Source organism: Trachinotus anak, unplaced genomic scaffold (genome assembly GCF_046630095.1).
Source record: "Trachinotus anak isolate AG129_WGS33_773 ecotype Australia unplaced genomic scaffold, CSIRO_AGI_Tana_v1 ptg000030c, whole genome shotgun sequence".
Lineage (NCBI taxonomy): Eukaryota > Metazoa > Chordata > Actinopteri > Carangiformes > Carangidae > Trachinotus > Trachinotus anak.
In genome coordinates this window covers 160,377-186,283 of record NW_027273881.1, presented here as the reverse complement: position 1 = coordinate 186,283, position 25,907 = coordinate 160,377, and the positions used below count along the sequence as shown (strand labels likewise).

The 25,907-nt window shown below is 43.1% G+C and overlaps 3 protein-coding genes across 17 annotated transcripts in view; 1 reads left to right on the top strand and 2 right to left on the bottom strand.

Moving 5' to 3' along the window:
• The window catches only part of LOC139612045 (NACHT, LRR and PYD domains-containing protein 12-like), a 606,901-nt gene that overhangs the window by 428,586 nt on the left and 152,408 nt on the right, over positions 1-25,907 (bottom strand). The window lies entirely within an intron of this gene.
• LOC139612046 (NACHT, LRR and PYD domains-containing protein 12-like) overlaps positions 1-25,907 on the top strand; it is a 286,486-nt gene that overhangs the window by 170,857 nt on the left and 89,722 nt on the right. The window contains exons 4-7 of one of the 9 annotated variants that reach the window (XM_071467180.1): positions 22,083-22,196; positions 23,489-23,567; positions 23,724-23,949; positions 24,105-25,905. The exons of the other annotated variants lie outside the window; for them this stretch is intronic. Coding sequence (XP_071323281.1) covers positions 22,083-22,196; positions 23,489-23,567; positions 23,724-23,949; positions 24,105-25,905 — 2,220 coding nt within the window. The remainder of the gene's footprint in view (positions 1-22,082; positions 22,197-23,488; positions 23,568-23,723; positions 23,950-24,104; positions 25,906-25,907) is intronic. 9 annotated transcript variants of the gene reach the window in all.
• Positions 5,229-14,756, bottom strand: LOC139612050 (NLR family CARD domain-containing protein 3-like). Of its 5 annotated transcripts, XM_071467191.1 has the most exons (11): positions 14,377-14,753; positions 13,837-14,178; positions 13,577-13,739; positions 13,104-13,356; positions 12,823-12,879; positions 10,213-12,007; positions 9,925-10,098; positions 8,184-8,357; positions 6,722-6,895; positions 6,040-6,086; positions 5,229-5,942 (listed from the first exon to the last, which is right to left on the bottom strand). In XM_071467191.1, the coding sequence occupies exons 4-11, from the start codon at positions 13,345-13,347 to the stop codon at positions 5,392-5,394; spliced, it is 3,216 nt and encodes a 1,071-aa protein (XP_071323292.1). In that variant the 5' UTR covers positions 13,348-13,356; positions 13,577-13,739; positions 13,837-14,178; positions 14,377-14,753; the 3' UTR covers positions 5,229-5,391. The 5 variants fall into 5 exon arrangements, with proteins under 5 accessions (XP_071323292.1, XP_071323293.1, XP_071323294.1 ...); XM_071467192.1 differs by having other exon boundaries at positions 13,613-13,739; positions 13,837-14,753; XM_071467193.1 differs by having other exon boundaries at positions 13,667-13,739; positions 13,837-14,753.

Genomic DNA, 25,907 nt, shown 5'->3' with positions numbered 1-25,907 from the left:
CTGACTGATGAAGTGAGTCTCTGTAAACACTGATTCATCTCCTCTGCTTTCTTCTTCTCTACACAGATGGAGGTGAGAGTGGAGAGGAGAGCTTGATCCAGCAGTGACTGACAGAGGAACCAGAAGAAGTGGAGATGACTCTCAGTGCTGCAGTCTGAACTGATCTGAGAACAGCTCCACTGTCACACACAGAGTCCAGTCCACCATCATCCCTGTGTGTTCCTCTGGATCTGACAGAGCATCATCAGTGTCTCTGGACTTAAAGCTCATCAAGTTCAGCTCTGAACAGTTTCCTTGTTGAGCTTCACAAAGAGGGAATTTCACAGTAAAATGACTTGAACTCTGAAGATTAGTTTGACTCAGATGTTGAAGCCTCATGTTCTTCAGATGAACTTTACCAGATATTATTGTACAGGAGGAACATGTTGTTTTTATCCTCCATCTCTTCATTCAAGTTATGTTAAGGAGGAACAATCACACAGACCAACAACTCTTTCACTGTGTATATGGACAGGTGAGTGTTGTTTTCAGACAGGCTTGAAAAATGTTCATCTCTCCATTATAATGCTGAGTCAACAAGTGTCACTGATTCAATGGATCATGAATTAACTGGACTTTAAATCCTCCTTTATGGTCAATATTTTTTTATCTTGACTTCCTGTTTGATTCCTGGTTTTTAATCTGTCATTGTTTTTACATTTTACTCCTCTTTTATTCCATAAAGCTGCCAATTTATTACTAAATGACTGTGTGTGTGTTATTGTTGTGTTGTGTGTTTGTTGTCTGTTTGTTGCTATGACTCTGGACTTCTACACCAACATGAAACAAAAGTCTCATGAAAGTTTTTAAAGGAGTCAAAAAGATGTTCAAAAGGTCAGTAATGACCTCCAGGGTTTGATGCAGTAGAGTTTATTCCTTGTGACAAGTCATAGATCCAAGCTTGTCCTGGACCAGACCGATGTGTAAACTGTTCTTCACATCCTTCTATACCTTAAAAAAAATCCTGCCCACTTTGCCTCCAAAAAGGCAACTTTGCCTGCCTTCTAAAACAAGATGTCCCAGGTGCCTTGGAAATAATGGAGTCACAATCAGCCTTCTTCACAGCTCTTTACCTTTTTTGACAGTTACTAATGGTGTCCAGCTACATCCTCAATCATCTTGCATGTTCATTCTGTTGGTGTCATATAACCTTAGTTTGAACCTCCTTAGCTGCCATCAGCTGACTCCCTTATCTTTGAAGGGGCTTCACTGCACCTTTTTAAAAAGAACCGCAATGCACTTGGGAAGACATTTATCATGTTTAATTACATCTGTAAGCCCAACTATTGTCCTATGGTTGCTCCACCAATGCCCTAAGGTTGCTCCACTGGTGTTCTAATGAGTAGCTGGTAGCTGGTATCATCAATCATCATGTTGGCATGCTCAGCCAACAAGCCATCATTGGTGTTCTCTGCCAAGAAGTCATTAAAGGTGTTATGCTCTGCCAAGAAGTCATTACAGTGGTACACTTAGCCAATGCTCTAACAGCCTGGTACATGATAACAAACCACAGTGAGTACACATAATAGGTGGTAATATGTAATAGGTGTGAGTTTAACTCCTAGGTATTGATTAATTTCACTCAGTAAACAATGATATGATATAATATCAGAATAAACATCATCTATGTGTCGTTGCCCCCCCCCAGAAATGTTCCCATTTTTCACTGTGAATTAAAAACACAGTGGAGAGACGGGCAGCAGAGCCCCTCCAATAGGCTGCAGCCTGCAGACCAGGGGGCGTGGCAAGATCGGAGCGTGACGTAGCAATCGGACAAGTGGCTAGTGGAGGACCGCTACGTCACATACCATTTTGGGTCAAAGTTCATTAGAAGAGACATATGGAGGAAAAAGGATTAGTATGTGTGAATGATTGCAGAGGTACTAGATATAATAGTGTTCAAAATAAGGAGAGTGCAATTGACCTTACACTGGTATCAGATGGAACTGCAGGAGCTACAACATGGGAAGTATTAAACCAGTCACCAGTGGGCAGTGATCATTACCCTATAATAATTAAGATAGGAGTAGAGATACACCAAGAGGAGGAGCTAAGGATTCCAAGATGGAAATTAAACCAAGCAAACTGGGAATTGTTTCGTGTGCTGAGTAAGAGAAGGTGTGAAGCTTTACTTAGAGAACACATCTCAGATGGGGACAAGTTTAACGAAAGTTAGTGGCAGCCAATATGCAGCAGCAAAGGAAACCATACCAAAGAGCACAGGAAGCAGAGGTGAGAAGAATGTTCCATGGTGGAATGAACATTGTAGGCAAGCAGTTAAAATGAGAAACAGCATTTAGGCAGTTGAAAAAACATCACTCACTAGACACATTAATCCAGTATAAAAGATCTCAAGCAGCAGTTAGGAAAATTATAAGAACAACCAAGCGTGCACACTGGAGGTGATACTGTGACACAATAGGGAGAGAGACACAGGTTTAGGTTTACTAAGTAAACAGAGTAGATTAGGGGTGGGTGGCAGGTTGTACAACTGGGTGCTGGACTTCCTCCGTGAGAGGACAATAGAAATAAGGGTGGGAACAGAATACTCAAGAGTATATTAGGCTGAAAATGGAACCCCTCAGGGAAGTGTTTGTAGTCTGATATTATTTAACATCATGATTAATGATATTTTTGAGCAAATAAAAAATTCAGGAATAGGTAAATCTCTGTATGCTGATGATGGGGCCTTATGGGTAATGGGGTGGAATCTAAAGTATATTCAGGGAAAACTCCAAGCAGCAGTTGGGATTGTGGAACAGTGGACAAATGAGTGGGGCTTCAAGTTATCTGTGGCAAAGACACAAGTGATATGTTTTGCCAGGCGTCATAAAACAGTATCACTGAAATTATATGGGCAAACACTTGAACAAGTCAGAATAATTAGATTTCTAGGTGTACTATTTGATGAGAAGTTAACCTGGAAACAGCACATTGATAAGATAAGGGACAAGTGGAAAAAGGTCAACATCTCCTGAGATGTTTGTCTGGAGGAGACTGGGGCGCAACCAGAGCTTCTTTGTTGAAGATATACCAAGCTCTTATGAGAGCTACATTGGACTATGGCTGTATAGCTTGTATGTCTGCAGCAGAGAGTTATCTTAAAAAGCTGGATGTGGAGCAGGCTCAAGGACTCAGAACATGTAGTGGAGCATTTAAACCATCTCCTGTGGCAGCACTGCAAGTTGAAATGGGGGAAGAGCCATTAAGAATCAGGAGAGTGAAACTAATGCCGGCATACTGGGTGAACTTACAAGGTCATACTAACTCTCATTCTACTAAGACCATTCTGCAGGATTGTTGGGAGCACAATGAGTCAAACTTTATGAGTTTGGATGGACAGGAAACACTAAAGCTGAAAGTGTAGGTTTATGCAACATACAATACTGTCCAACAGTTCCAGTCTCAGACATTCCTCCCTGCTTGTTTGTAATGCCAACAATAGACTTAAATATCCAAACACGCATGAAGAAATCTGAACATGGAATAGTTGGGCTGATACAAAAGTATATTGAACACCGCTTTGCTGATAAATTATTAGTATTTACTGATGGTTCAAAGGACCCTGAGACTGGACGTACCGGAGCGGCAGGTTTTGTCCCACAACACAAGGTGGCAATTAAGAAAAGAATAACAGATCGTGCATCAGTTTTCACAGCAGAACTCCTGGCTATCCTATTTGCATTACAGTGGCTTGAAATCAACAACCATAATAATGCACTGATTGCATCAGACAGTTGGGCAGCTCTTGCTAGTATCAAATCAATGAAATCATGCAGACCAGACATCATTTTAGAAATCCACAAGTCACTCAGATCACATACAATAGACATCAATATTCCATTAAGCAAAGCTGATGGTAAATCAGTCATCAAGAAGCAATTGCAGGAAATATGGCAAGAGTACTGGAATATAGAGGACACTGGAAGACATCTGTAAAGTAATCATAAGCATGTAGGGATAGACAGAAGACGAGACAGAACCGAAGAGAAGAGGCAGCCATTACCCATCTGAGGATAGAGCGTACAGGACTCAGTTACACTCTGAATAAAACAGGCAAACACCTGATAACTGTATGAACTGTATTCATCCTGAATCAGTCCAGCATGTGTTGATTGATTGCAGGGCACATGAAGGAAAGAGAAAACACCTCAGAGCAGCACTGAGGAGAGCTGGACTTAGTTTCACTCTGGGGAGTCTACTAGGAGGAGGAGCAGCGGGAATTTACCCTCACTTAATTAAGTACCTTAAAGAAACAGAGTTAATAGAAAGGTCCAGGATTGAAAATATTTTCTGTAGCAACGTATGTGACTGAAGCTAACAGCAGCCTAGTTCACAGTGTGTGAATATGATTGAGTAACCGTGGCTTGATAACGTTATGTGGGTTCGTATGATCGTTACTTTCACATTTCATTTTCTCTGTTTTTAGAAGAAACCTCAGCCTCAGAAAGAAAGAGCTGAAAGACAAATCCTAAAAGTCTGCACTGGAGTCCCAGCCTTCATTAGAGACTGTGGATGGATGGATATAAATATAATATTTAGAAATATATATTATAATGGATGGGTAGAAAGATGAATATACTATAATACATTGATATTAATGCAAATATACTATGGGGTAATATAATAGATGGATAGGAATATAAAATATTAATAGGAAATTAAATCCTTTCTATATATGCAAATGCAAATAGAACAACAAATGCAATAAAGACTGTATAATAATTCAATGTGTTCAACATGTTCTGTATGACCAGGTATGAGGGTGTAACTGGATCACTACACCACGCCCCTTGGGGGGTGTAACTGGATTGTCACGTCACGCCCTGATCACGCTGCCACACCCCTGGTCTGCAGGCTGCAGCCGGACCCTTCTCCAGGCCGCTGACATCCTTCAGGTGTACGACTGCCACCAGCTCGGCTGCAGTATTGACATACAACTGTAGTTGCAATAAAGCTGCAAGGGATGTTTTCAAAGGTCTATAGACGTGCTTTCAAAATAAAAGACCAAGAGGTACACTTCAAGCTGTTTTTGACAAAGTCACTGTAAAACCTAATGTCTTAGAACTTTTCATTCTTCCCTCTGGACATAAATGTTCAACACCAAGAGCCTCAGAATCAGGCCTTTTCTCAGACCTTCAAACAAACTGACAGAATTTCAGTTTGAACTGAGTCAGTTGATTATCAAAAATATATATATCCTGTAATATTTGTAACATTTACAATAGTTCATAAACAAACTTGTTCAGTACATTCATCTGAAAACATGTTAGTGAGTGAAAGAGACATGTACAGACTGAACGATCTGTTCAACAGTGAGAGAGTTTCTCTAACAGGAGGAGACTCTCTCTACTACACTGAACACAGAGACACTGAGGAGCCAGACGACCAGAACCCAAACCCAGGACACAGAGGCTGAGTGAAGGTGGTGTTGAAGGTGTGGAGGTGGATCAGTGAGTCAGAGGAGACTCTGTAGAAGGACAGAGAGCCAGCAGGACAGTCCACATACACTGCTACTCTCCTCTGTCTGTTGGGGACAGAGGAGGAGGAGACGGAGAAGGAGATAGATGTTTCTCTCTTATTGTGACAGACAGAGTGAACTTGATCAGAGCAGTACAGTCTCCAGGACTGATGGTTCTCTCCAAACACACAGTCTTTTCTGTTTCCTCTCCTTCTGATTCCTCTGTAACTCACTGATATATAAACCCTTCCACTCCACTCCACCTCCCAGTAACAGCGACCAGTCAGACCAGTTCCACACAGCAGCTGAGCCCAGTGGTCAAATCTGTCTGGATGATCAGGATACGACTGATCCTCCTCCACATGTGTCACCTTCCTGTTGTCGTCAGACAGTTGGAGCTTTGTGTTCACTGTGTTTGTGTCGATTGTGAGTTCACAGGAATCTGATGGAGACAACGAGACGCAACACAGGTGGAGTTATTGATCCGTTGTGACTGAGTCTTGTTTCGTTTTCATGAATCAAATGAAAAACACACTTACACTTCCTCAGACCTCGTCTCAACCATTGGACTCCACCAGGCTCCACCCTGAAAGAGGGAGGGGGCACATTCACATTCAGCATGCAAACATAGACATTACACTGCTTTTAAAGACAGATGGTTGTATTACTCTCTTCAGATGTAGGCTTGTATGTATGGATGTACAGTCACCACAGAGAGAAAGGTAGTGGAGTCTTTATCTTGTCATTATACAGAGAAAATATTTCATCATTTGTGAAGACACACAATCCTTAAAGCTTCCTTCCTGTATGTTGAGTTTAGAGTCTTTCACTTTGCTCGACAGTTTCACAGTCTGTGATATGTTAGATGAATAAATCTGACAGATGTTCACATGTCAGGGAAGAGACTAAACAAGAGACAGTCAGAAACACATGTTGGAGAGGATCAAACAGCAGGAGGCTCAAACTGCTGGAAATTCTTCTTCTGTATCTTATCAAAATGAAGACTGTGAGACTCCTTGGTTACTGTGAGCAAATGAGTTCAACAGTAATGACCTGCTGCTCAAACCTCTGCTAACAAAGGGGAGCTGTGAATTTAGTGTGCAGGTACTCTTTCTTTGTATCGCAGCGCCTGCCCAAAATCCTACACAGTTTGGATGAATATTCGCTAATGCAAATCAGGTTTTACATGGTCATCAGTTAAACAGGTTGATGAATCCTGACCTGAGAATTTCCAGTGAACACTGTGGACTTGCGGCGGCAGCAGACAGCAGCCTCACTCCTGAATCCTGCAGGTTGTTGTTACTCAGGTCCAGTTCTCTCAGACTAGAGGACTGGGAGCTGAGGACTGAGGACAGAGCTTCACAGCTTCTCTCTGAGAGCTCACAGCCACTCAGGCTGAAGAGACAATAATGAAGAAGAGGACAAACAATATCTGTGTTAAAAGGAACAAAAACCTCAGTTTGCTTCACAGTTCCCAACAAACTAACAGCACTGCATTTCAAAACTGGGCAGAATATTAAACAGATATTTTTTCTGTGGATCACAGATCTGCCCCTGTCCACATGAAGTGTCCTTGGGCAAAAACCTGACCTCACCAGTTCCTTGCATAAGTAGGTCCCTGCCATCAGTGAGTTTGAATAGATGAATGAGAGGCAACATGTAAAGTGCCTTTGGTACAAGTGCTATATAAATACAGGGAGGTCCACCAGGGGAGCATCTGCAGGGGTCATGGTGGAGATAATCACGTCCTGGGCCCAGAGCTGGGTGCGATACTGAGGCAGGTCAGGCCAGTAATGTTGTATAGAGCGAAGCATCACAACCACAAGACAGAAGCAACATGGTCAGAGGAGGAGAGCTGCTCTTCAAACATGACGCCCAGGTTTCATGGTTGGGGTAAGTTGAAGAGGTGATTTTGATATTGACATTGTGATGGAGAAAGTGGCCATGATGAGTAGGAGTTCAGTCTAAGAGAGGTTGAGCTGAGGCTGAACGACAGACATTAATCTTGAATTCACTTATTCCTCCTGACAGCAACATTCAAAGACATCCAGTTGACAGTGACGCTGACATTACATCCACATCTCTTAAGGATGTAGTAATTATGTATGAAGTTTCTCAGTCGACTTTAGATTCAGTCCAGAAATGTGTTTCTTCAGAGAACGTCAGAGAAATTACTGACAGAGGCAGAAACTACAGTGATTCCACAGATAAAGGCAGGTCATCAAATAAAACTGTGCAAATTATTATTATGAACCAGTGGCATTAGTATTATTAATTAGTTCATTTGTCCATTTGTCTTTCAAGTTATTACTTTTTATTGGTTGATAAAACATACAACGTGTTTTGTCATAGTTCTCATTACCTATTATTTAGTTGTAGTCCTGAAAAAAAAGGTTGTCAGTGAATGATTTAGCTTTCACTGGCGTCATTAACACTGACATGTAATTATCCAAACCACATCACAAATCATCATCAATGAATTTATCTAACTAAACCAGAGTTCATATATGTGTGCTCTACAGAATATAAAGTTGAAGATGACAAATGGACTGAAACATTTAAAAACGTGAAAAATCATTAGTGAAGCAGTTTAAAGTGTACGGCCCTCCCTGATGTCGACAGTGTTGGACTTGATATACTCGATATTTCCAGTCATTTCAAACAAACAGTAACTTCATCTGACCTGAGAGTTTCCAGTGAACAGTGTGACCTCCTCAGTGCAGCAGACAGTGACTCCACCCCTGAATCCTGCAGGTTGTTCTTACTCAGGTCCAGCTCTCTCAGACTAGAGGACCGGGAGCTGAGGACTGAGGACAGAGCTTCACAGCTTCTCTCTGAGAGCTCACAGGCGCGCAGACTGACAACGAAAAAATGAACATGAGGACATTTAAGTGTTAAAAGGAACAAAAATCTCAGTTTGCTCTACAGCTCGAAGCAAACTAACAGCAAATGCAGAGCAGCTGATCATTTGGAAGCTGATTCACTTAAAATCCTGTTTACCGCCTGGGTTTATCTTGAGAGGAGAAGCTAAAACATGGGTTAATGTAATTGTTCAATCACAAGTTTAATACCTCGCCTTACCTGAAATCACCTGTCATCCTATTGACCACACCCAAGATGTTATATAACCCCACCCTTGTGGTCTGCAGAGCTCTTTCCTTCAAACCACAATGAGAACAAAGAGAAACACTACGAATTAAAGAATGGACTTTAAAACCTTACATTATTTTATTGGGTTAACATTATGGCAGTTATTTGATTAGCATTTTATAGTTTCATGGCCTTTGAATGTTTATTTGTATTGCGTAGCATTAGATTAGAAGTAAGTTCAGGAAAAGTCAGTTTGAGACAGCCATGATCAAAATCACCAAAGACCTGTTAATGGCAGCTGATTCTGGGGTTAACCATACTTGTGCGCCTTGATTTGAGCTCAGCCTTTGACACAATCTCTTATCGCTCCTCTCCAAGAGAAATTAGCAGCCATTAGCATCATTAGCATCCCTCTCACCTGGTTTAAATCATATCTATCTGGTCACACTCAGTTTGTTTGGTTAGACAATTTTTGATCATAAGCTTGCCCAGTTCTTAGCTCTGACATAAGGCTCCCACCTATTTATCATCCACCTTCTGCCTCTTGGACACATTTTTTAGGAAATGTAATATTCAGTTCCTCTGTTATGCTGATGACACCCAGCTGTTCAAGTCTTCTCATCCAAAGTCCACCCTTCCACCATCTTCCCTCTCTGATTGTCTACTGGAAATGATCTCCTGGTTGTCCTCTAACTTTCTGAAACTCAGCAGTGATACAACTGAGGTTCTCCTCGTTAGTACCAAAACTACCTTAGCCAAACTTGACAGTTTATCTCTAGTTATTGACAATGTCACAGTTCCTCCTGCATCCCAGTTAAAAAGTTACACCTTGCACTACGAAGCCCATGTCAATAACATCACCCAGGCTGCATCTTTCCATATACAAAATATCAATTGCTTACACTGGTCACTGCTAAGTGTTGTGTGCTCATTAGTCACAACCTGCATTGATTATTGTGAATCTATCCTCTCTGGTCTTCCTCGCAAACTCCTCCATAAACTTCACATATTACACCTGTCTTCCAGCAATTGCTTTGGCTCCCTGTCAAACACCATATTAATTTCAAGATTCTGCTTCAAGTAACCTTGCAACAACCTGGCACCTCCTTATGTGTCTCATCTACTCCATATCTGCACACCTGCCCCTACTCTCTCTTGGATCTTCCTCTCCTATTAATCTCAGTGTATCTCCTGCTTATCTGACTACCATGGGGTTTGGAGCCTTCAGCTGTGTTGGCCTTCAACTCTGGAACTTAAATAAACTGTATGGACTCTCTAATGTCAGCATTGTTGGACTTGAGAAATGCTTACAGTCATTTAAAACAAGGTCTGACCTGAGAGTTTCCAGTGTACAGTGTGGACTCATCAGTCCAGCAGACAGTGACTCCACCCCTGGATCCTGCAGGCTGTTGTTACTCAGGTCCAGGTCTCTCAGACTAGAGGACTGGGAGCTGAGGACTGAGGACAGAGCTTCACAGCTTCTCTCTGAGAGGTTACAGCCACTCAGTCTGAAGAGATGATAACAAGGAATTAAAGAAGAGAGGAATTTATTTCCTCTGCAGTTGAAAAGATATGAGTCTCTTTATATAACAATGAATAAATCTGACAATCTATACACTTACAGAGCTTTGTTAGAGGCTTTGACCACTGGCAGCAGCCTCAGAAGAGCCTCCTCTGAAGCAGAGTATTTCTTCAGGTCAAACACATCCAGATCTTTTTGTGATGACAGTAAGATGAAGACCAGAGCTGACCACTGAGCAGGAGACAGTTTATCTGTGGAGATACGTCCTGATCTCAGGGACTGTTGGATCTGCTCCACTAGAGAACCATCATTCAGTTCATTCAGACAGTGGAACAGGTTGATGCTTTTCTCTAAAGAGGGAGTCTTTTTGATTGTCTTCTTGATGTAATGAACTATTTTCTGAATTATTTTTGAGCCACTTCCTGTCAGTGTCAGTAGGCCTCTTAAGAGAGTCTGATTGGTCTGCAGTGAAAGACCCAGGAGGAAGCGGAGGAACAAGTCCAAGTGTCCATTTGGACTCTGTAAGGCCTTGTCCACAGCACTCTGGTAGAAGAGTTTGGATTTGTCTCTGAACAGTTTAAACCACAGGGATGTTGGTTGTTCTTCTGACATCAAATTGACTCCAGAGTTGATGAAGGTCATGTGGACATGAAGAGCAGCCAAAAACTCCTGAACACTCAGATGGACGAAGCAGAACACCTTGTCCTGGTACAGCCCACTCTCCTCTTTAAAGATTTGTGTGAACACTCCTGAGTACACTGAGGCTGCTCTGATATCGATGCCACACTCTGTCAGGTCTGATTCATAGAAGATCAGGTTTCCTTTCTGCAGCTGCTCAAAAGCCAGTTTTCCCAGAGATTCGATCATCTTCCTGGTCTCTGGACTCCAGTGTGGATCTGTTGCAGCTCGTCCATGATACTTGATATTCTTCAGTTTGGACTGAACCACCAGGAAGTGGATGTACATCTGAGTCAGGGTCTTGGGCAGCTCTCCTCCCTCTCTGGTCTTCAACACATCCTCCAGAACTGTAGCAGTGATCCAGCAGAAGACTGGGATGTGGCACATGATGTGGAGGCTTCGTGATGTCTTGATGTGGGAGATGATCCTGTTGGCCTGCTCCTCATCTCTGAACCTCTTCCTGAAGTACTCCTCCTTCTGTGGGTCAGTGAACCCTCTGACCTCTGTCATCATGTCAACACACTCAGGAGGGATCTGATTGGCTGCTGCAGGTCGTGTGGTTATCCAGAGGCGAGCAGAGGGAAGCAGGTTCCCCCTGATGAGGTTTGTCAGCAGCACGTGCACTGAGGTGGACTCTGTCACATCAGTCAGGATCTCAGTGTTGTGGAAGTCCAGAGGAGGTCGACACTCATCCAGACCGTCCAAGATGAACACAACCTGGAACTGATCAAACCTGCAGATTCCTGCTTCTTTGGTTTGAGTGAAGAAGTGATGAACAAGTTCCACCAAGCTGAACTTTTTCTCTTTCAGCACATTCAGCTCTCTGAAAGTGAATAGAAATGTGAAGTGTATGTCCTGGTTGGCTTTGTCTTCAGCCCAGTCCAGAGTGAACTTCTGTGTTAAGACTGTTTTCCCAATGCCAGCCACTCCCTTTGTCATCACTCTTCTGACTGGTTCATCCCTTCCAGGTGGGGGTTTAAAGATGTCTTCTTGTCTGATGGTTGTTTCTGGTCTGGCTGGTTTCCTGGATGCTGTTTCAATCTGCCTGACCTCATGTTCATCATTGACCTCTCCAGCCCCTCCCTCTGTGATGTAGAGCTCTGTGTAGATCTTATTCAGAAGGGTTGGATTTCCTGCTTTAGCAATTCCCTCAAACACACACTGGAACTTCCTTTTCATCTTAGATTTGAGTTTGGGCTGGCATTTGTTAAGAGCCACTGAATGAACAACAGATAATAAGAAAACATTTAATAGCACAGCAGATACTGCATATTTTAGAGAAATCTTTCAAATTACATACTAAATTGGCACATATCCTCCTTGGGTATTACTCCTTTGTTAAAACACATTAGCAACTCAAAAATTAAATAGCTGCCATTTCCATTACTTGCCAACATTACTGGCAAGTAAATGTCATTTTTTTGTAATAAGTTTATCCATAATTTATCCATATGAAATGTCTAGGGGGTCATATCAAAGACTTTAACAACATAGAAGATGAAACTGAGTACCCTGTTAAAAACAAAAGATGCAGTAGAGTACATTTCAGCAAAAATATCAACAAACTCAAAGTTGACTCATGAATTTTTGTTAATTTCTGCATTTAAAAATAATTTACCATAAATTTTCATTATTTTTGCATATACTTTTCTTTAACAGTGCAGTTTTTTCTTTCATACTAAGATATTAGGACATGTGTCTTTACATGATAATGTTGCAGAGGACATGAAGAACTGTTCGTCTGGGGTAAATACTGCCGAACATTATCAACTATTTGCTGTGTGAATGTGACAGTATTATATGATAAGTCAGGCCTAGTTTATGTGGCCAGTCCATTGTATTTAACGTGGCTGATTCTGGGGAAGAAATCACAATGAAAACAAAAGTGAATTTCCTGGAAGCTCAACATGACAGTCCAACAACTGAAAGCTGGTTAACGCACATGGAGTTAACTTTTCATGGTAAAATCCAAGCTGCACCTGAAATGTTTGTGCCTTACTGACAAGCCACCAGAAAACCTGTTGAACGCTACCTGCTGTAGAAGCTGCACGGGCTGACGAATCTTGAGGCCCAACTTGTGACTGTTTTCCTGTTGGGGGACAGTGATTTTATATGATAAATAGTTATTTGTAAAAAATATGCATTGTCCATTTTCATTATGCCTGCATTGCTTAAAAATAAAATATGTTCTGACATCCAGAAATGAAACAGCTTAAGCTTTGAATACATTTCAGGTGTTTGTAAATCTATTGGATACTGTTGTTTATCCATAATGGGACATGTATATCATGTTTTTCTTTTCCTGGGACTGACCTTCATTGCCTTTGATCTTCTTTAAAATCCACTTTGCCACATGCATAGCATGTTGAGTAGTGTACATGTTGACCATCAAATTCACTGTTTGCGGTCTGCTTGCATCCTCCAGATAGCACCTTTTGATGGCAGGGAAACCATCAGGTAACTCAGCATCCTGCAGGTACCACTGGAAGAGTTCCAGTTCTTTAGCTCCCAAATCCTGCAAAGCTTCCAGCAGCTGCTCCTTCACAGACGCCTCCATCTTTTCTCCCTGGTAGAATCACAGGATTTTTACAGCTCAATAACACACTCTTTAACCAAGAATAAAAATCTCAGATGATCATATTACATGCTCTGATATGTTTGTTTGCTGCACTGAGCTGATGTTGATGTTGAAGGGATGAAAGATTGTAAAATGCATCAACAGATCAGTAAAAAACCTTTGTGATCAGTGACTGTCGACCTGGTAAACAATTATCAATGAATCTTACAGATCTGTGAGATTAAACTGAGCCAACTGCAGCCACCTGCTCTCCAACTTCATCCAGGACAAATTCAAGTCACACATCGGTCTGACTCACAGCAGTGACGGCCGACAGCAGACAGAGACTGAGACTCAGTCTTCATCCTGCTCCTCAGACGTCGCAGCGTCGGCTGTGGGTTTGATGAGAGAACAGCTGAGACACTTCACAACAAGTTTGTGGTGTGTGGGTTTAAAAGTGATTTAACAGGTACAGCTCAGTTCACTCACCTGGTTTGGTGATTCTCAGTTGAATTGGGTGTTTAGGCATCTCAGCTAAATTTATTTTTACAGCTTTTAGACGTCGAGCTCATGTGTGATCTTATTTAACAAACAGTATTTCTTTGCAAAAGAAGAGTCAAACCTGTCATATGGTTTTATGGTTCTGGGCCTTGTTTTTTTTTTTATTCTCATGAAAGACAAATTCTGGATTATGTCAATATACTGACATGAATCATTTCAAATGCTTGTCTCTGAGTCAGACCAGAACACCACCAGTTATCAAGTGTTTTTCCCCATCAGCTCCAGCTGTTGAAACAGGAAGTGGAGGACTCCATTTCCACTGACTGAGCCCTGTCAAAGGAAAGTTTCTGTTACAGACAAAGTCATTTTATGTTATCAGCTGCTGATCAAATAACTGGTTCAACTCTGAGTTACTTATTTTTTCATAATACTTAATAATTAATAATACTGAATGTTAATGTGTGTGTAAGTTCCTAATAACTGCCTCCAAAGTTTCCTTCAGTGACTCTAACTACAGACATGAGTTACCAGGGAAACAGAGACAGGGTCCAGCTGCTCCTCCTCTCATTCATTTCTTCAGCTGAATCACTGAGTCCTATAGTCAAAGGACAAACATGATGTGGTTCGTCTTTAACCACATCTGATATGTTCTGATCATTTTCTAATCTACAACCTACAGCTGGAGCATGAGCAGTAACTACACCTGTCAGGTCCATGAGCTGCAGTACATGTAGAAAGCAGCAGAACATGGATATAAGTAAAGTAGCTCAGAACTGTACTTGAGGAAATGACTCAGTTACTTTCCAGCACTGCTGAAGAGTTTGATCCTGAATATCGATCCAAGAGTGAGAAATAAATCATCAAAATAAACTCTCAGTAAACTCTCTAAACATATGACATGTTCAGTATTGATCAGTGATAGGGAGCAAGAGTCACTATTGATCAGTGATAGGGAGTAAGAGTCACTATTGATCAGTGATAGGGAGCAAGAGTCTATTGATCAGTGATAGGGAGCAAGAGTCACTATTGATCAGTGATAGGGAGCAAGAGTCACTATTGATCAGTGATAGGGAGCAAGAGTCTATTGATCAGTGATAGGGAGCAAGAGTCACTATTGATCAGTGATAGGGAGCAAGAGTCACTATTGATCAGTGATAGGGAGAACTAGTAAGTATTGATCAGGATTGAGGTAAAATAGAAGCGACGCTGGCTCCAGTTGGAGGAGAACCAGGATCCTCTGACTCATTGGATGCGGCAGTAATTGTCTTCTGAACATCACACAGAGCTTTAAACCCCCTGTCAGCCCCTCAGCCTGCAACACTGCGTCCACATCAGCCCTGAAGAGTAAACGTCACATGCAGCTGTTCTCCAGCGGCTGTCCGGCCGAGCTCAGGCCGCCTTTAGTGGGCTCGGACAGCGTGAGAGCAGCGGGGCATGTCCGCCTCCTCCACAGGCTGATTCAGCCATGACAGTTGCCTTCAGTCATCAGCATGTGGAGCAACACAGTGATGACGACTCTGTGTTTCACTGCTGACCATCAAACCTCTCTGCTTCTGCTCTTATTCCACCGCTTCTACCGCGAACATGGGCCTGACATGGCGGACAGAGTTAAAGCTGCTCCAGACTTTACTGTTACTGAGTCATAATAACACGATAACTTCCACTGTTTCTGCTGGAACTCAGGTCATTACAGGTGCTAACGACTCAAACATTAAGAAAACTCCTCACATCACCTTCAGGTGGAGAAAATAATCAGCGTCTCAGTGTTCGTTAGAAGAGAAACTAAACTTCAACCAGGAGGAGCCCAGGGAGGCTTGTGTGGGGGGGGCAGTGGGTGGAAAACCATGGATGTATAAATACCATGGATGTGTTACAAGAACAGCAAACCGGATCTAAAAATGGCTTCCGGGTTACTTCCGCGTTATGTGGCCCATAGAGACTGCGCAGTAGTGTCACTCCCATCCTGCCTTTGGGCAATGAGAGCGATGGATGTACTATAAGAACTTGTAATAGTCTTATCAGCAGATCCAAAAGCAGTCCCAGCGTTTGTCCCTTGAAAAACTAATCAGGAGCATTTTAAAGGATCAGTTCACTCCATCAGAGGTGTTTGTCAGGTGGTCAAACAGTGTCTGAAACTCCCACCTCCCTCAGTGATTGGTCGGCTGTGTACAGGTTAGTAAGTAGGCGGGATTTGAACTTCTCTCTCCACTCAGATTATTTCTGTCACTTTTCATGTGAACAACTTAGGTCGACACTATGAATGTCCTCCAGCAGAGACTGAACATGAGAGAAGTTGTCTCCATATTTAAACCACAGCTGGATCCAGGTCCAGGTCCAGGTCCAGCAGAGTCTGGTGTGTCCTGCTGCTGCTGCTGCTCTGGGCTTCAACACAGCACACAAACAGCTTTAAGTGTGAATAATGATGGAGCAGTGATGTGAGTGCTGAGCTCTGACATGGAGAAGAGTCATGGACAGTTAGAGATCCTCATCTCACCTCTGAGCTCTGGTCTGGCTCTCATGGCCCCCACACAGAGTGGTTTTAGAGGGAGGGGCCCCCTCCTCTCTGTCCTCACACTGAGCCATGCTGCTGGATTCATATCAGGGTCAGCTGAATTCAGTCAGACAGCAGTGTGAGGAGGAGGAAGCGGCCATCAGCTGCTGTACTTCTACCATCAGTCCACTAGATGGAGTCATGAAGCTGCAGTGAAGTGAAGAGCAGCCCAGCTCACACGCTGCATGGGCGACTGTTTCAGGACTGAGAGCCACTGATTTCATCTGACAGTCTCTTTGTCTACAATGTCCCTGTAGAAAATGACTTAATGAAACAAGCTGCAGCTGATTATTTCACACACAACAACCCCCACTGAATTTATTTCACCTCAAAGCTCAAATAATACAACATTCAGTAATCATCATGTTATTTTAAGGAAGATTTTAAGGTGATCCTGTTATGTTCAGTCATGGAGGTTAGTTTTAGTTCTACTTCCCCCTGCTCTGTCAGCTTGCAATGATCACTCAAGCTGATGCCTGTCAGTCACATGACATGACGAACCTACTCCTGACTCTTGGAGTCTGATGTTTCCCATCAGTTGTTTGTCAGTTTACAACACGAGCAAAGAGAAGAAAGGAGTGAAAAATATTCCTGACATTATCCTTAAATGGAGAAATGAAGCTTTGCCACAAGGATTACAGGAACTGAAACTGCAGTTTAAACAGGAAACAGGGAAGTTGGAAGGAGGATATATACGTGTTCCACAGTAACATTGTGGAGCTCAACTTCCTTTTGCAGTAAATGTGAAATGCATGACAGCAAAAGTGGCAGGTAGAAAGAGAGAGGAGAAAGAAGGCGTGACCAGTGAGAGAGGACGACTGCAGAGTTTGGCTGATATCCTCAATCACCAACGATGAGCTCCTGTAAACCAAGCAAACAATAAAAAAGAAAAAAAAGAGCACTGGTTGATACAAAACAACAGACTTATGAACTGTTGGAAAGTTCTCTGACTTGCAGGTTAAAGAAACTCAAAAGAGTCGTCCTCAGTAACTGTGAGTTCACATGTGAGGGATGAATATTGAACAGTATGTTACAGTATTATACTGTTGTAAACAGTGGCCTCTGGTCAATTATCCAGATGTGAAAGACACATGACATATGATATTAAACTTAAATTAATTTTGCAAAAGTAGTTATTAAGTCCAAAGTGTTTACTGGTCCTACTTCAACCTGTATCCATCTAATCATTTTAACATGTTTTTAAACTGTTATTTATTTCAAGTGATTGGACAGTTTTCTATGGACCTTCATATTTGCAACTGCTGCTGCTTGTTAGACCGGAAAGTCATGTGACTTCCTGTAACTGCAGAGGGGAGGAGCAGCTGAAAGTGAAAGTGTTCAGTGAGCTCAGACTCCATTTGAAGTGGACGGAGCAGAAGGAGGGAAACTGAAGGCTGAGGCAGGTGAGTGTTAACACAACATGATTATTATTTTACTGTCAAAGTCTCTGAGTCAGTTTGTCCCTGTGGACTGTGGAGGGAAGAAGAGTCACAGAGAACTTCTGTCCACACAGAGACACTGAGAGGAAAACCTGTGTGTGTGTGTGTGTGTGTGTGTGTGTGTGTCTCTTGAGCAGCTTGTTTGTCCTGACTCTTGTGTGTGTGAGCTCACAGTCAGTGTTTCCCTCTCAGACTGAGGCTGTGATGAGGGGAGCTGAAGAGGGAAGGGCAGGGGCTCATGGGTTTGGAGAAACAGAACTCAGAGGGAGTCGTCAGTCAGTTCAACAGCTTTCTGATGAGAACTGAGGGCACAAGCCACATTTAATAACTTCAATATAAAATTAGAAAAAGAAATAAGGGTTGTCATCTGGTCAGAGGCCTAAAGGGCAGGTGCTTGAGCATCACCTGAGGTCTACCTGTGCACGTGCATATGGGGAGAAGGATTATTAATCAAACTCTCTCAGTCAGATATCAAGGGGAGAACATATGGATGGATTAAAGACTTTGTAAAGAAGATCAATACAAGTTAGAATTGGAAAAAACAGTGAAGGAAATGTGTTGTTGAAAATGGAACTCCTCAGGGGAGCAGAGTAAGTCCTCTTATTTTCCATAATGACAGACCATATATTTATGGGAATGGAGAAGGAGATGGGCTTTTCATTCATCAGCTTTTCCATGCAGATCTCCTTTATTAAAGCAGGAGGAGCGTTTCAATTCAATTCAATTCAATTTTATTTGTATAGCGCCAAATCATAATATACATTATCTCAAGGCACTTTACAGGGTAAGGTCAAGACCTTACTTTGTTACAGAGAAAAACCCAACAGTTCCCACAAAGAGCAAGCGCTTGGCGACAGGGGGGGAGGAAAAACTCGCTTTAACAGGAAGAAACCTCCAACAGAACCGGGCTCAGGGTGGGCGGCCGTCTGCCTCGACCGGTTGGGTTTAGGGGGAGATATAAAAGAGGGGGAGGGGGAGGAGAGGGGAGAGAAGAGAGAGAGAGAGAGAGACCAGGAACAGCTGTGTAGGTAATGGTGTTATCAATAATAATGACAGGTAACAGTGGTTAATAGTAAAGATGAGTAGTGGTGGATCTGGATCCTGCTGCTCCAGAGGCAGAGAGACCTGCAGAATGAGGACAGAGAGAGGGAGAGAGAGGAGAAGCACAAACTACGGGAGAGAAAAAAATACAAAGTTAATGCCATAAAGTAGTCGAGAGAGAGAGAGAGAGAGGGAGAGAGAGAGAGAGAGAGAGCCCAGTGAATCATGGGAATCCCCCAGCAGTCTAGCTCTATAGCAGCATAACTAAGGGATGGGTCAGGACATACCCGAGCCAGCCCTAACTATAAGCTTTACTAAACAGGACAGTTTTAAGCCTGATCTTAAAGGTAGAGAGGGGGTCTGCCTCCCGAACCCACAATGGGAGCTGGTTCCACAGGAGAGGAGCCTGATAGCTGAAGGCTCTGCCCCCCATTCTGCTCTTAGAAACTCTGGGAACCACAAGTTGACCTGCATTTAGAGAGCGAAGTGTCCTATTGGGAAAATAGGGAACTATAAGCTCTCCAAGGTACGATGGTGCCTGACCATTAATGGCTTTGTAGGTGAGGAGGAGGATTTTAAATTCTATCCTGGAGTTTACAGGGAGCCAATGCAGAGAAGCTAACACAGGAGAGTATAAGCCTGATTAAAGGGAGACACCACCACCCCTCCCCCACATTGTTGCACAGTTTTACATTGGACAAAAAAACTCACCATCAACGTTAACATGAATCCACCTCACCTTAATACATTTAAAAACATTTATACTTAATGTTTGGCCGATACGTTGCCACTGGTTAACTTTTGCTTCAAGCAGCCACTCCTTGCCAGCAAACGTGAATGACTTTAACTTTAATGAACAGCCTGCCTCAACCAGCGTCAATAACAGCTCAGTTGTTTTACACCCCATGATTTATCACAACTTCATACAGCGTTTACCATCCGGTAGATGTAAATATATTTGGTTCTTACCTTCTCTAAGCCGTGTAACGTCCATCCACACAATCCACACAAGGTTTTTCTTTCCCGTCCAGTGAAAAAGGGGGTAAATAAAGGCCCTGGATACTGTCTGAGTAGAATCTGTAGTTGAAAACTGGAGTGGATCCAGACTGAGGCTGTGCTCTGCGTGAGAGATACAATAAGAAAGATATTGTGTCTCTTTTAACTTTCTCTCTTAGCGAGTGTTTTATCAGTGAATACAGTCGAAGTCACAGCTCAGTCTTTGTCTTCTATTTATGTGTTTGACAATTTTGTCAGATGATGTCCAGGTAATAAAGTCAACATTTGACCATAGGTCCATATATGTTTTGGCTAGTCTTGTTGTTAGGCTTATTTTAGGACTATTGCCTTACCTAGACTGTCTGTAATGAGCCACATTTAATAGTTTAATTTCACAACAGTGACAAACAGTAGGATGACCAACACTCTCGTTACCTGGTTGTCACCAGTGAAGGCAGGTCAGTGAGAAGTGCTGCTATGGAGAGCTTATTGTATCGTTAATTCATTGATACAGTAACTCATATGGTTCAACCATAATTATAAAGGTTGGATATTAAAGATGCGAAATTATTTCTTTGTAAGAGGAGTTACAATTTATGTACAGTGACTAATACATGTCACAAAGTGGCAGTGATGTTCTGACAAGAGTTCAAAGTGCCAGAAAGCAGTGTTGTAAAATCCAGAGATAGAGAGAAAGAAATGGGCACTGGCACAAGTGAAAGGAACAGTGCAGTGTTGTGTGTTGTCAATTCATGATGTGCAGTTGTTAAGTAAAGTGTTCATAGTTAAACGTGATGTTCTGCTTATTTTTTGTAGAATTTTCAGCTTAGTTCCCACAGAGCTCTCACCTGTAACTGTGGAGGCTGTAATGAGGGAGCAGAGGAGGGAGGGGCAGGGGCTCATGTGTCTCGCAGAAACGGAACTCAAACACAGTTGTTGGACAAGAGGCATTTAGATGAGAACTGATGCCACGGGCCAAATTTAAAAACCTGGATATGCAATTAGAAAGAAAAAGTCTATCTGTGCACGTGCCTGATCAATACTGACTATTACTCCATATCACTGATCAATACTGACTATTGCTCCCTATCACTGATCAGTACTGAACATGTCATGTTGATGTCAGGACTTTACTGAGACTTTATTGATTATTGATTCCATATTGTTGGATCAATGTCAGATCCAATCAGTTGATCTCAGTCCTTCTGTGTGTCAGTGGATGTCAATGTTGGTCCATCGTGTGTGAGCTGGGCTGCAGCTTCATGACTCCATCTAGTGGACTGGTAGTAGAAGTACAGCAGCTTCCTCTTCCTCACACTGCTGACTGAATACAGCTGACACTGATATGAACCAGAGAAGAAGAGTCAGTCAGTGGAGGAGCAGCTGATATTTTTACAGGAGAAATGATGTTAATTTCAGTTGATGTGCAGATGAATGATTTGTGTTTGTCTCCACATGAAGGTAGAAAGTGTGTGTGAGCTGATGCGGATGTGAACTCAGCAGCATGGCTCAGTGTGAGGACAGAGAGGAGGGAGCCCCTCCCTCTAAAACCACTCTGTGTGGGGACCATGAGAGCCAGACCAGAGCTCAGAGGTGAGATGAGGATCTCTAACTGTCCATGACTCTTCTCCAGGTCAGAGCTCAGCACTCACATCACTGCTCCATCATTATTCACACTTAAAGCTGTTTGTGTGCTGTGTCCAAGCCCAGAGCAGCAGCAGGACACACCAGACTCTGCTGGACCTGGACTTAGACCTGGACCTGGACTTAGACGTGGACCTGTACCTGAACCCAGCTGTGTGTCCATGAATAGTGACAGGTCAAATGAACGCATCATTTATTTTAAAAAAGGGCAGACGTCTGCTGCAATGAGGTACGCTGTTACTAACATGAACTTCATTAACATTAACAGTGGTTGACATGCTAAGAGCTGTCCACTTGTGGTCGGATCAACTGAAATAGGTTTTAATGCCAGCTCTGAACAGGGTCTAACTGTCCATGACTCTTCTCCATGTCAGAGCTCAGCACTCACATCACTGCTCCATCATTTAGATTTCAGACAATCTGTTGATCAAAGGTCAGAATTTCAAACTGACACAAAGTCTTTTCACACTAAAAATGAGTTGTTGTGTTTATTCAAAGATTGAACATATTTTTCATCAGTTTTTATTCAACATGCACATTAATCAGTTGTGTTGTTGTTTCAGGATCCAGCAGCAGAGACCAGACTCTCCTGAACCCAGCTGTCTGTCTTTAAAGAGCCACCTGTCGAAGGATGTTATCATTACCTTTAAAGGAGGACGTCCATCAGCTGATCAGATGTAAGCTGTAACTGACAGTAAAACTGAGGTTATTGTAGAAAAGAAGCAGTTTGGTCCAACGTGTTGTTGGACCAGGTCTGAAATCAGAGTGTTTCTGTCTGTTGTGAACGTCCACACTGGAAGGTGGAGGTCAAACTGTGGCCATCATAGAGAGGGGGGAGACGTGATGTGGTTTAAATATGGAGATAACGTCTGCCAAGTTCAGACAGTCTGTCCTGGAAGACATTCACAGTGATGACTAGGGCTGAACAATCAATCCAAATATGATCCAAATCACAATATGGCCAAGTGCAACATCCAAATCACCAGAGCTGCAGTTTTTCTGATGAAGGTAAAATGTGTCACAACGTTGTTGTGCATCGTTAGCACCATAAGTGTTGTGGTGCTACAGAGACGCCCCGACCTACAAATCATATTCTCCAGACGTAAAGGAACATGTTTGTTTGGTACAAGCCCCAACAAAAATCACATCATCATCATTTTTACAAATATCATGTGTTGACCTCAGTTGTTCACAAGAAAAGTGACAGAAATAGTTTGTGTGAAGAGAGAAAGTCAAACCCCGCCTACTTTCTCACCTGCACACAGCTGACCAATCAGTGAGGGAGGTGGATGTAAAGGATTATATTTCATAGTACGCACAAGAACCACCTGTCCTCTTGGAGGCTACCTTGAGGTTTCCCACGAGGGTCGCCACCTATCCCGTATATTATGGGATTGTCCCCTATTGGTTCAATACAGGACGCAGCATTTTGTCCCGTATCCTGTGCTGTGAATAATGTGATGCCAAGTCAAACCACAACTACTTCTAGTCAACAAGTGGACTGAAGAAGTTCATCAATGAGCAGTCGACTGACCAGCTCTGTGTGCTGTGAGAAAATACATGTACATATACTTTATACATAAAAGTAACCAGACAGTGAGGTTGACTCACTTTTGTTTTCATACTGGGAGCTGCCCAGTACAACCAGTCTGACACAAACAGACAGTGAGCAGCTCCACTGGAGCAGCTGGAAGGTCTAGGTGCCTTGCTTCAGGGTTCTTCAGCAGTGTGGAGTGAGGGAGGGAGAGCTGTATGGAGGGTTGGTGAGAGCTGAGCTGGAAGCTGCAAACAGCTGCAGACTGAGCTTTTGATTCTCAGTGGGATCAGCAGGACTAGTAAACCTTTACCTCTACAGGGAGTGGTCTGACTCACTGTTCACATCCAAACATCACTTCATGGACCTTCAGCTTGTGTCTGTCTCTGTGTGGACAGACATAATGTGAGCTCATTCTTCATGATTCTTCCACAGAGTGGACCAGCAGAGCTCAGAGGTTCCCAGGGGTCAGTCTGCCCAGCAGCATCAAACACACCTGGACTCCATATTCATGGTCTGTACATGTACAACAACTACTTTCACATCTGCTCACAATCATCTCCATGCTGCACTTTTAGACCAGTGGATTGTCAGTCTGTCCAACATGGATCTGATGTTTGGCTCCATGGTTTTAGTTTGATGCTGTCACTCATGTAGTTTCCTGTTCCAGCTGCTGGAGGAGAACATGGTCACTTTTGTGAAGAACGAGCTGAAGAAGATCCAGAAGCTTCTGGGTCCAGATTACCCAGAATGCTTAGAGAGCCAGAGGGAGGATGAGGAGGTGTTGGATGGTGAGGATGAAGAGCAGAGGAGCACCAGAGAGGCATTAGTGAAGATCACAGTGAACTTCCTGAGGAGGATGAAGCAGGAGGAGCTGGCTGACTGTCTGCAGAGCAGTAAGAGGATTTCTCTAAAGATTCAACATGATGGAGAAATGAGACATTTACTAATGTCTCAACACATGAGGGAAATATGTTCATATATGTATTCTTTATGGGAATTAAAATGTTATATTTTCTTGCTGAATCTTGTTTCTTTTATCTTCATTCAGGAAATCCTGCAGTTTGTCAACATCGACTTAAATCTGAGCTGAAGGAGAAGTTCCAGTGTGTGTTTGAGGGGATCTCTAAAGCAGGAAACCCAACCTTTCTGAATCAGATCTACACAGAGCTCTTCATCACAGAGGGAGGGGCTGGAGAGGTCAATGATGAACATGAGGTCAGACAGATTGAAACAGCATCCAGGAAACCAGACAGACCAGAAACAACCATCAGACTAGAAGACATCTTTAAAGCCCCACCTGGAAGAGATGGACCAATCAGAAGAGTGATGACAAAGGGAGTGGCTGGCATTGGGAAAACAGTCTTAACACAGAAGTTCACTCTGGACTGGGCTGAAGACAAAGCCAACCAGGACATACACTTCACATTTCCCTTCACCTTCAGAGAGCTGAATGTGCTGAAAGAGAAAAAGTTCAGCTTGGTGGAACTTGTTCATCACTTCTTCACTCAAACCAAAGAAGCAGGAATCTGCAGGTTTGATCAGTTCCAGGTTGTGTTCATCTTTGACGGTCTGGATGAGTGTCGACCTCCTCTGGACTTCAACAACACTGAGATCCTGACTGATGTGACAGAGTCCACCTCAGTGCACGTGCTGCTGACCAACCTCATCAGGGGGAACCTGCTTCCCTCTGCTCGCCTCTGGATAACCACACGACCTGCAGCAGCCAATCAGATCCCTCCTGAGTGTGTTGATATGGTGACAGAGGTCAGAGGGTTCACTGACCCACAGAAGGAGGAGTACTTCAGGAAGAGGCTCAGAGATAAGAAGCAGGCCAGCAAGATCATCTCCCACATCAAGACATCACGAAGCCTCCACATCATGTGCCACATCCCAGTCTTCTGCTGGATCACTGCTACAGTTCTGGAGGATGTGTTGAAGACCAGAGAGGGAGGAGAGCTGCCCATGACCCTGACTGAGATGTACATGCACTTCCTGGTGGTTCAGTCCAAACTGAAGAAGGTCAAGTATGATGGAGGAGCTGAGACAGATCCACACTGGAGTCCAGAGACCAGGAAGATGATTGAGTCTCTGGGAAAACTGGCTTTTGAGCAGCTGCAGAAAGGAAACCTGATCTTCTATGAATCAGACCTGACAGAGTGTGGCATCGATATCAGAGCAGCCTCAGTGTACTCAGGAGTGTTCACACAGGTCTTTAAAGAGGAGAGAGGGCTCTACCAGGACAAGGTGTTCTGCTTCGTCCATCTGAGTGTTCAGGAGTTTCTGGCTGCTCTTCATGTCCACATGACCTTCATCAACTCTGGAGTCAATCTGATGTCAGAGGAACAAACAACATCAAAGAAGGTAAACATAGGAAAAGTCCAATCTACAGAAAAAGACTTTTTCCAGAGAGCTGTGGACAAGGTCTTGCAGAGTCCAAATGGACACCTGGACTTGTTCCTCCGCTTCCTCCTGGGTCTTTCACTGCAGACCAATCAGACTCTTCTACAAGGTCTGATGACACAGACAGGAAGTGGCTCACAGACCAATCAGGAGACAGTCCAGTACATCAAGGAGAAGATGAGTGAGAATCTGTCTGTAGAGAAAATCATCAACCTGTTCCACTGTCTGAATGAACTGAATGATCGTTCTCTAGTGGAGCAGATCCAACAATTCCTGAGTTCAGGACGTCTCTCTACAGATGAACTGTCTCCTGCTCAGTGGTCAGCTCTGGTCTTCATCTTACTGTCATCAGAAGAAGGTCTGGACATGTTTGACCTGAAGAAATACTCTGCTTCAGAGGAGGCTCTTCTGAGGCTGCTGCCAGTGGTCAAAGCCTCCAACAAAGCTGTGT

Bases quoted from the DNA above. Each gene is read 5' to 3' on its own strand.
- LOC139612050 (XM_071467194.1), bottom strand. From the start codon at position 13,347: ATGGAGGCGTCTGTGAAGGAGCAGCTGCTGGAAGCTTTGCAGGATTTG. The intron at 10,099-10,212 runs GTAAGTGTATAG...TCATCTCTTCAG, and splicing joins AAAGCCTCTAACAAAGCTCT to ACTGAGTGGCTGTAACCTCT. The intron at 6,896-8,183 runs GTCAGATGAAGT...TTGTCTCTTCAG, and splicing joins TGTTCACTGGAAACTCTCAG to CCTGAGTGGCTGTGAGCTCT.